The sequence below is a fragment of the Armigeres subalbatus genome, chromosome 1 (assembly GCF_024139115.2).
Source record: "Armigeres subalbatus isolate Guangzhou_Male chromosome 1, GZ_Asu_2, whole genome shotgun sequence".
Classification (NCBI taxonomy): domain Eukaryota; kingdom Metazoa; phylum Arthropoda; class Insecta; order Diptera; family Culicidae; genus Armigeres; species Armigeres subalbatus.
The window spans coordinates 106,329,077-106,339,977 of NC_085139.1; the positions used below are offsets into that span (position 1 = coordinate 106,329,077).

General features: G+C 40.8%; 1 protein-coding gene across 1 annotated transcript in view; it reads left to right on the forward strand.

The window, feature by feature from the left end:
* The window catches only part of LOC134204382 (unconventional myosin-Ia), a 58,456-nt gene extending 47,757 nt beyond the window's left edge, over positions 1 to 10,699 (forward strand). The window contains exons 13-20 of the mRNA XM_062679200.1: positions 3,570 to 3,902; positions 3,965 to 4,331; positions 4,394 to 4,480; positions 4,548 to 4,928; positions 4,988 to 5,140; positions 5,468 to 5,527; positions 9,349 to 9,476; positions 9,542 to 10,699. Of these exons, the coding sequence (XP_062535184.1) occupies positions 3,570 to 3,902; positions 3,965 to 4,331; positions 4,394 to 4,480; positions 4,548 to 4,928; positions 4,988 to 5,140; positions 5,468 to 5,527; positions 9,349 to 9,476; positions 9,542 to 9,665 (1,633 nt within the window). The 3' untranslated portion in view covers positions 9,666 to 10,699. The remainder of the gene's footprint in view (positions 1 to 3,569; positions 3,903 to 3,964; positions 4,332 to 4,393; positions 4,481 to 4,547; positions 4,929 to 4,987; positions 5,141 to 5,467; positions 5,528 to 9,348; positions 9,477 to 9,541) is intronic.
* The last annotated feature ends 202 nt before the right edge of the window (positions 10,700 to 10,901 follow it).

Below are 10,901 nucleotides of genomic sequence, written 5' to 3' on the forward strand. Positions count from 1 at the left end.
TGACAAATTTAATTGTCGAAGCCAGAGGCATTGCAATTCCTAAATGTGAAATTAAATTCAACTCCATTATTATTGACGACGATCTTCAGCTACTGATCCGTCTTAAAAATGTGAGGCGAAGGCAATACCAAAGAACTCGCGATCCCGCGTTGAAAGTTATTTGGCGAGACTTGCAAAATGAAATTAAAAAACGTTTCGCTATTCTGAGAAATACCAACTTTGAGAATAATGTCTCGAAGTTGAACCCCAGTTCGAAACCCTTTTGAAATTAACAAAATTCTTAAAAACCTCAAAAGCCAATTCCAGCGCTTAAAGAGGGAATTTTTTTTTTAATGGCGAAAAAGCTCAAAAACTTGCTCAGCAGTTCGAGAGTGCCCATAATTTTAGTCTAGGTCTCACTAGTCCAATTGAGGATCAGGTTACATGGAGCTTCGAAGACATTCTCAATCAAGAGAATGGTTTGACCCTTCGTTGGGAACCAATTTGGATGAAGTGAGATCTATTACTAGAAAATTTAAAAATATGAAAGCCCCGGGTGATGATGGTATTTTCTACATACTTATCAAAAAACTTCCTGAGAGCTCTTTATCCTTTTTGGTTAATTTATTTAACAAATGTTTTCAATTGGCATACTTCCCAGATAAATGGAAAAACGCCAAAGTTGTTCCAATTTTGAAGCCGGACAAAAATCCAGCTGAGGCTTCTAGTTATCGCCCAATCAGTTTGCTTTCTTCAATAAGCAAACTGTTTGAAAAGATTATTTTAAATAGAATGATGGTTCATATTAATGACAATTCTATTTTTGCTGATGAGCAATTTGGTTTTCGCCATGGGCATTCAACCACTCATCAGTTATTAAGAGTTACGAACTTAATTCGGCTCAACAAATCTGAAGGATATTCGACTGGAGTTGCTCTTCTTGATATAGAGAAAGCATTTGACAGTGTTTGGCATGAAGGTTTGATTGTAAAATTGATGAATTTTAATTTTCCTCTGTACATCATTAAACTGATCCAAAATTATTTATCAGATCGCTCACTGCAGGTAAACTATCAGAATACTAAATCTGATAGATTACCTGTAAGGGCTGGTGTCCCCAAGGCAGCATACTGGGGCCCATATTGTATAACATTTTACTTCTGACTTACCTGATTTACCACCAGGGTGTCAAAAATCTTTGTTTGCAGATGACACAGGGCTCTCGGCCAAAGGGCGATGCCTTCGTGTCATTTGTAGTAGATTGCAAAATATTTTCTCCACTTAGTTGCAAAATGGAAAATTTCCCCGAATGCTTCCAAAACTCAGCTTATAATTTTCCCACATAAGCCGAGAGCTTCTTATTTGAAACCTTCTAGCAGACATATTGTCACTATGAATGGGGTTCCAATTAATTGGTCTAGCGAAGCTAAATATTTAGGACTTCTGCTAGATCAAAAATTAACTTTTAAAAATCACATTGAAGGCCTTCAAGCCAAATGTAACAAATATATTAAGTGCCTATATCCACTTATAAACAGAAAATCAAAACTTTGTCTCAAGAACAAACTTTTGATTTACAAACAAATTTTTAGACCTGCCATGTTGTATGCTGTGCCAATATGGGCTAGTCGCTGCAATACCAGAAAGAAGGCACTCCAGAGGATTCAAAATAAAATTTTGAAAATGATTCTGAAGTTGCCTCCGTGGTATAGTACCAATGAACTTCATAGAATTTCTTATATTGAGACATTGCAACAAATGTCCAACAAAATAATTTCCAATTTTAGACAAAAATCGTTGCAATCTTCTATTGCAACGATTAACTCCTTGTACCCTTAGTATAAAATAGGTTAAGTTTAGTTTAAGTTGAAAACATTGTAATTCCTACATGGTTCAATTCAACCAGAGGAAAAATTCTAACTGCCAGAGGCAATTGAAATGTATTAATAATAACTAAAAGCGTAACATAGCAAATAAGGATGATAGTGTTAAGAAAACACGGAACACCTAGTCTAAGAGATGAATGCATGTATTAGATAATTAGCAAATAAAATTAGTTAAAAAAAAAAAAAAAAAAAAAAAAAAAATTTTACTGCACACGGCATATGAAGTCATTAGCTGACAAGGTTCTTTGTGTTATCAAAAGGTGATTTCAAAGTTAATCAGAGTCTTTGGAATAATCATAGAGGTTTCTGTGATCCTTAAGGAATAGACTACTGATTGTTCTTTAGACTTTAGGCACTTTATAAGCCCGGAAACCCTAAAGATGTCTAAGTATATCAATATTAACCTGTTCCAGAGGCTGAATTACAAAACGTGTAGTGTGGTGGACTTCTTGTCTGAAGTTTTTTCTATAACTCTTTCAAACAAATCATTGTTTGAATTTCACTAATAACGGAGTTAAAGTGCTAGTTGTAGTATTTTTATTATTTTTGCAGTGTATAGAAGTCATCTCCACTCAGCTCTCTCGCCAGAAGTCGTCTCCACTCTCAACTCGCCAACCAGGCAGTCTGCAGTCAGAGTTGGAGAAAAAAAAAATTCACACTAGAAGTATACCATACTAAACATTTTAGAAGTCAGCCTCTGGAATGAGTTGATAAATTGATAAACTACTAAATTACTAAAAGATCAAAAATATCCTTGGTCTTCAAGTTAAATAAAAAAAGTTGATTGATAAATGTGATTGATAAACAATGCTTAAAGTTTCGATGAATAAAGTACGTTTAAATGGATTGTTAGAAACCACTTCTGCTTACTCATGGGCCATGACAGTTCAATTATGAACAACCTCTAAATATTATATTTCCTATTTAGTCACTTTTTCACTTACGCTCAATAATGAGTATTTCCCGATAACTTATGTGCCATTTATGAGTCACGGCTGGTTACTTAAAGATAAAACAGCCATTCTTCAAATTCTCATCGCTCTTTTTGGAATGTTATGCCCGAATGTCCTACTACGAATAGGGTAGGTATATGATTTTCACCAAAGTGAAAATTAAGATAAGAATAACTAACTATTACCTACTAATGGGTTATGGGATTGTCCAGATATACAAGGTATCTGTATCTGATACATTTTTGAGGCGCTTTGTTCCTATTCAAGGATGTTAATGATCATTCAGTAATTTGCGTTCGATCATTTAGTAGTTTGTAAATAACACATTCCAGAAGCTGAATTTCAAAATATGTTGTATGGTGGACTTCTAGTGCGAAGGTTTTTCTACAATTCTGTCTAATGGTTCGTTGTTTGAATTCCACTAGTAACGGAGTTATAGCTATAGTTTTAGTAACTTAGACTAAATGATAACAAAATTCCAATCATTTAGTTTAAGTTACTGCAACTAGCGCTCTAGCTCCGTTATTAGTTGAATTCTAATAACGAACCATTAGGCAAAGTTGTAGAAAAACCTTCGCACTAGAAGTCCACCATACAACATATTTTGAAATTCAGCTTCTGTAATGTGTTATTCTATTTATCCTATTATGTGTATCCTATTATTCGAGGATAGGATTTGATGTAAATACGTTAGATTATATTTACGAGTAGTTGTAAACTAACAGCTATGCGATCGTTTTTCTCTCTCTAGAATTCGTCATTTTGAGGGACCAGTGCTATACAACAGTCTTGGGTTTATCGAGAAAAACTTGGACCTGCTACCGAAGCACATAAGCGCCTGCCTGTACCAAAACTGTGAACTGCCGATCGTGGCCAGCCTTTTCCCGGAGGGTAACCCAAAACGGCACAGCACAGGTCGAAAACCGACTAGTCTTAGTACAAATCTACGTACCTCGCTACAAACGCTGCTGAAGCAGCTGGAACAACGCTACAATCATTACATCTTCTGCATTAAACCTAACGAACTGAAACAACCGAAGATGCTTGAGCTAGGTTTGATACAGCACCAAGTCCGATACATGTGGTAAGATGTGCTCGGGTTCAAACTTGTTCTAACTTATTTTTTTGGGTTTTTTTTTACCGCAGTTTAATACCGTTGATCAACCTATGGCGGAACGGTCACTACTTCAACATGCTACACTCCCGTTTCGTGCAGCGCTATAAGCTTCTCTGTCAGTACACGTGGCCGCATTTCAGTGGATCGACTATCGACGGTGTAGCTCTCATTATCCGCAGCGTGCCACTGCCTGGAGCGGAGTTCACTATTGGACGGAAAAAAGTGTTCATCCGGAGTCCCCGGACCGTATATGAGCTGGACGAGTTTCGCAAAGTGCGGCTGAACGAATTAGCTGTATTGATTCAGAAGACGTACCGAAGTTACACGAAACGAAAACATTTTCTTGCTTTGCGAAGAAGTCAGACGATCATAGCGATGCACTGGAAAAGTTGGAAGGTATGGTAAAAAAAAACTTATCATTTGATATGAATTCAAATGAGAAAATTTAATCATTTCAGGAACGAGAGAAGGTGCGGATAACTGAGTTCAAGAAGCAAGCACATTGGGCGGTACAGGTCATTGGACGGTTCCTGATTCTTATCAAGGTACACCTTCTTATTTGCATACTCAAATTGCATTACACAATATCTGAAGAAAATTTATAAATCGCAGACCCGTGAATTTCTTGTTACTCTGCTGCTACGACTGCCACACGACAACATGAGTCCTATCTGTCACGATTGGCCAACGGCTCCGACTTTTCTGACGGAAACATCGCAGCTGTTGCGCAACATATTCCATCGATGGCGATGCTACAAATACAGGAAATCCTTCGACCAACCGGCGCGGAATCGAATGCGCGAGAAAGTCACTGCCAGCATAATATTCAAGGATCGGAAGATCTCCTACCCCCGAACGGTGGCGCATCCCTTCCACGGTGATTACATTCGGTTACGACAGAACATCCAGTGGAAACGTGTCAGCTGCGAGCACAACGACCAGTATGTTGTTTTTGCAGACATTATCAACAAGATCGCTCGATCTAGTGGGAAGGTTTGTATCTAGCTGTTAGTGAATCCAATCTGGAAAAATAAGCCTTTAACATTCCATAGTTCATTCCGATCCTGATGGTGATATCAACCAACTCAATGTTGTTGTTGGACCAGAAAACCATGCAAATTAAATATCGGATACCAGCGTCGGAGATCTACCGAATGTCCCTTAGTCCGTACTTCGACGATATTGCCGTTATTCACATCAGGGCGGTAAGTTAGGAATCTTGCTTTCTGCACCATTCGATGTAAAAAGGTAGATACCGTCAAAGCAAAGTAGATTTTATGAAATGCTAGCAAACTACATCGACACCATCATCATCAGTTGTAATCTAGCAATTATTCTAACAGTAGTATCTTCTTTTGGTGTGCTCGAATGGTTTCTTTTTTTCCCTTCATCTACCATGCATCCACCGTGTGTAAATGCTTCTGCGTCACACCCACAACCACACCACGATCATCGAACCTTTGGATCCTGGAATGCCGCTTTTGCCATAACTCCGCCAAAAACCTTGACTCCCTCGCTCGCCCATTATGTAGGATAATTACAGCTCAAACATGTCGGACCGATCGGAGTCGCCCACGGGGTGTCTGTTTCAGGTAACTAACATTTTCGAAAGTAAAATTCAGTAGCTTTAAAGTAGGTATTATATGATAAATTGATTGCACTGTTCACTATCTACCATATGAAGGCCATTGTTTGAAAACTTGAACTTTTAAACGCCCAAATGTATAGTTACGTAATACATTTTGCATTTATAACTTTCTGTGCTACATGTGTTTTACCAATTATTATTATTATTTGTTCAGACTAAGGGCGAAGTGGCCTGTACGGTATATAAGAGTCTTCTACATTCGGCTCGGTCCATGGCTACACGTCGCCAACCACGCAGTCTATGGAGGGTCGGCAAGTCATCTTCCACCTGATCGATTCACCTTGCCCGCTGTGCACCTCGCCTTCTTGTGTTCGTCAGAACGTTGTCGAGAACCATTTTCACCGGTTTACTGTTCGACATTCTGGCTAGGTGCCCGGGCCACCCCAGTGGTCCAATTTTCGCGGTGTAAACAATGGTTGCTTCTCCCAGAAGCTCATGCAACTCGTGGTTCATTCCCCTCCTCCTCCTTGTACCGTCCGCCCTCTGCACCCCACCATCGAAAACTTCAAGTGTGCCTTGGTCCTCCACGACCATCGTCCAGGTTTCGTGTCCGTTGAGGACTACCGTGTCCTGTATTTTAGAATGTTCCAATAATTTTAGTTCCATTCTAAGAGAGCACGCAGATACACCGTAAATAGGTTCGGAACCTAGGTATTGTCGAGATGAAACAAGTCTTGCCAGCATATCAGCTCGTTCGTTGCATTCAATGCCACAATGACAAGGAATCCGATACCATGGGATGGGATGGGATTTTGCTTTCCAACCTTAATGTGCACAGTCCGCGAGCTCTACTATTTTAAATGATCAATGACGGTGCTGACCACGTCGTCACTGTCTGTCGGAAATGAAATAGAATCAATGATGCAGTCACTCGTCCAGTGCAAGCCGAGTATACCTCTGCACCACGAGTTCATGTGGAATTTTAATGGAATGTAGGATTGAGTTCATGGCACTGGATCGTCTTGGTGAAGAATGTGTTCCTGTCTTTTTAAAGAGACTCGGAAGCCTCATTTCAAAAGGCTTAGAAGTGTTCTTTCAAGGTGCGCGGAAACCTTCATTCAATAGGCTCGGAAGTCTCCAAAAGTCCAAAAGGCTCAGAATCCTCCTTTCTAGAGGCTCGGAAGCCTCTTTTTAAGTGGCTCGGAAACCCCCTTCAAGAGGCTCGGAAGCCTTCTTTCAAATAGATCAGAAGCCTCCTTTCGAGGGATTTGGAACCCTGTTTGGAACCCTTCTTCCAAGAGGCATGGAATAAGCCACCTTTCAAGCGACTCGAAATCCTCTTTTTAAAAGGCTCCGAAGCCTCCTTTCAAAAGACTCGGAATTCTTCTTTTAAGAAACTTGGAAGCCTCCTTTCAAGGTGCTCAGAAACCTCCATTCAATAGGCTCGGAAGCCTCCAGAAATCTTCAAAGGCTCGGAAGCCTCCTTTCAAAAGGCTCGGAAGCCCCTTTTCAAGTGGCTCGGAAGTCTCCTTTCAAGAGGCTAGGAGGCCTACTTTCAAAAGGCTCAAAAGCCTCCTTTCAAGAGGCTTGTAATCCTCCTTTGAAGAGGTTCGGAAGACTTGGACCGCTTTTTGAAGCTCGGAAGCCTCCTTTCATGAGGCTTAGAAGGCTTTTTTCATGAGGCTCGGAAACCTCTTCTCAAGCGACGTGGAGTCCTCTATTCAAAAGGCTGGGAATACTTCTTTCAAGAGACTCTGAAGCCTCGTTTCAGGAGGCTCCGAAGCCTCCCTTCAGAAGTCTCGGAGTTCTTTTAAGATTCTTGGTGGGCTTTGTGGCCGTGCGTTTGGGGACGTCAAGCAGGTACTATGGAATGTGGGTTTGATTCCCGCTCCGGTAAGGAGGAACATTTTCCTAATTGAAAAATTCTCCATTGGTCCACTGGGTGTTATGTGTTTTGTCCGTTTTTTCATGCTAGGTGTTAAGTGTTAAGTCTGTACGACCTCTGGTCGACGACTGTGTTCCTGTCTTCTTAAGGAGACTCGGGAGCCTGCTTTCAAAAGCCTTTGAAGCGTCCTTCCAAGGCGTTCAGAAACCCCCATTCAATAGGCTCGAAAGTCTCCACAAGCCCTCAAAAGCTCAGAATCCTTCTTTCAAGAGGCTCGGAAGCCTTTTTTCGAGTGGCTCGGAAACCTTCTTTCAAGAACCTCCGAAGCTTCGTTTCAGGAGGCTCCAAAACTTCCTTTAAAAAGACTCGAAAATCTTCTTTTAAGAAACTTGGAAGCATCCTTTCAAAAGGCTTAGCAGCGTCCTTTCAAAGTGCTCAGAAACCTCCATTCAATAGGCTCGGAAGCCTCCACAAGTCCTCAAAGGCTCGGAAGCTCGGAAGCCACCTATCAAGTAGCTCGGAAGTCTCCTTTAAAAAGGCTTGTAAGCATTCTTTAAAAAGGCTCAGAAGCATCCTTCCAAGAGACTCGGAATCCTCCTTTTAAGAAATTCGGAAATTTTTTTCACGAGGCTTGGATCGCTCTTTGAAGTTCGGAAGCCTCCTTTCAAGAGGCTCGGAAACCTCTTTTCAAAAGGTTTAGAATCCGTTTTTCAAGAAACTCCGAAGCCTCGTTTCAGAATGCTACGAAGCCTTCTTCCAGAAGACTCGGAATACTTCTTTTAAGATTCTTCGTGGGCTACGTGGCCGATCCGTGCGTCAAGCATCTAGACGTAATTGCTATTGAGTGTGGGTTGGATTCCCGCTCCGGTAAGGAGGAATATTTTTCCAATCGAAAAATTTCTCCACTGGTCGGTCCACTGGGTGTTACGTGTCCCGTCCGTTTTTTCATGCTAGGAGTTAAGTGTTCAGTCTGTACGACCTCTGGTCGAAGACTGTGTTCCTGTCCTCCAACAGTCCTCAAAGGTTCGGAATTCTCCTTTCAAGAGGCTCTCTTTTCGAGTGACTTGGAAGTCTCATTTCAAGAGGCTCGGAAGCCTTCTTCGAGAGGTTTTTTTTTTGAGAAGCAAGCCTCTTTTCAAAAGTCTCGGGAGTCTTCTTTCAGGAGGCTCCGAAGCCTCGTTTTAAGAGGCTACGAATCCTTTTTCCAAAAAGCTCGGAATTCAAGCTCTTTCAGCCTTGACGGCCTCTTTTCAAAAGGCTTAGAAGCATACTTTCAGGATGTTCAGAAAATACCATTCAATAGGCTCGGAAGCCTCCACAAGTCCTCAAAGGCTTCCTTTCAAGAGGCTATGAAGCCAAATTTCAAGTGGCTCGGAAGTCTCCTTTTAAAAGGCTCGGAAGCCTTCTTTCAAAATGCTCAGAAGCCTTCTTTTAAGAGGCTTTTCAAAGGGGCGCCCCATAATCTGCAACAGTGACGTATACGCCATCAAAAAGAGTGTTAAAGGCTGGTTCTACGGGATATGGTCTGAACGATTTTGGGAATGATTCATAGTTTGGAAAATAGATGCATTTTGGTCCTAATTTCCAACCTGAAAAGTTCCTAGACCGGACCGGGAATCGAGTCTTGCTTAGTAGCCGTGCATCTTACCGCACGACTAAGGAGGGCCCCTCCAGTTACTGTTACCATACTCAGATATCAGGTAACTTTTATTGGGGGACCCTAGATCTAGATCTAAAAAAAATAATAACAAAGCATTTTAATATTAATACCGCGTTAAGTCTTCGCCAGATTGAAAAGGATTGCACATTCATAGTTTAAAGTTCTAAGTTTTCAACGACATGGCTAATTTTTATACAAATTAAAAAATATGATAAAAGCTCAGCATTGGTATACATTTTTCTTATTGTTACTCATGTTTACCACACATTCTCCCATGTAGTCGGAAATTGGCAAGAAGAAGGGCGACTTCGTATTCCAGACGGCCCATTCCATCGAGATTGTGACAAAGCTGTTCCTGGTGATCCAGAATGCCACTGCCAAATCACCCGAAATCGTAATCAGTACAGAGTAAGCCTAAGAGTATATTTATGTTTTATTTAAGAGTTTCTAACTTTGTTCGGACTGCCCAACAGATTTGAGGCCAATTTCGGCCAACAGACGGTGGTGTTCACGTTCAAGTGCGGCGGTCTGGTGGACAACCCGTACAACCAGACCCGGGTTCAGCGCAAGGGCAACCGCATGGAGGTGATTGTGTAACAGAGGGCCTTACCGGAGCGCGCTACCGGTGCTGGTAGGAATATGGAATTGATACCGTTGTTCGACTACGACGATGAGGATGGCAATTTGGAATTCGGGGTCCGTGGGTTGGAGTTTGATTAGGTTCGTACATGCGGGATGGATGTTCACCGTGGGTGGTTGGGTACGCATATTAGTTCGTTTGTTGTTGAAACAATATTCGGGACGATTAGGAGTCAGCCGCAAGGCACGCAAAATAGTGTTTCAAGGATCAGTTCAGTACAACAGGATAGTATTGGGTGATTGTAGACAACATATCAGGAAGTTTACATAGGTACGGGACATTGTAAATGATCCATCACTCATTATATAACACTGATTGCACCTGCTTAGCTAATATAAAGAGTCTCTATTAGTGGTTCATTGGCTTATTCGTTTTTCTACCCTCAAGCGATCATTGGAACAAAAAGGCCGTCTACTACTTACTTTTGGAACCAATGGCTGACTATGTTCTCTTAAATATGGATCAATATTTACTTTTACAACCACTTGAATTTATCAAAACGTTCGTTCCGCTGATGCCCGACCCAAAAACGCCACCCGTCTTTGTCAGTTTCGTTTTTTCGATCAGTCAGTTTTTGCGGTTTTAGCTTTTCTACCAAAATTCGCCAGTAATCCAACGATACAACTTTTAACAAATTCAAACGTTTAAGGACAATCCTCACGGAATCCAAATTTAAAAGTTCTCGCGTTTTCAAGGGCACACCACTGAATACGGAAGCAATGCACAACTGTCATTTTTATTATTTCACGCATGCTGCGACGCGCGAGTATTTTTAAATTTGGATTACATGAGGATTGCCCAATAGATTTCTTGAAGTAAATATTTGATTGCTATTGTTTGCTTGACGTTAACCACGACGACCATGGTTGCCGTTGGCAAAAACGCTCACAATTCAAACTAACCACAGATTGGTGTTTTAACAGTTGCTGAAGATCAAATTTCGATAGAAGTCTAATTTCTTTTAATGATCTGGTAGGATTTTTCACTATGTTCTTCCTGATATGTTGTATTTATCTTGTTTATAATGGGGGTGATTTGGTATAAAAATGAATCAATTACGGAAACCTATTAGCAATAGTAAAACTTGGAATTTAATAATAGAAAGAATTTTATAAATCTATCTAAGTTGAATAATTGAATAATCTAACAAATCGTATAACTTTCTCCCTAACGTGAGGGGCGATTCGACGTAC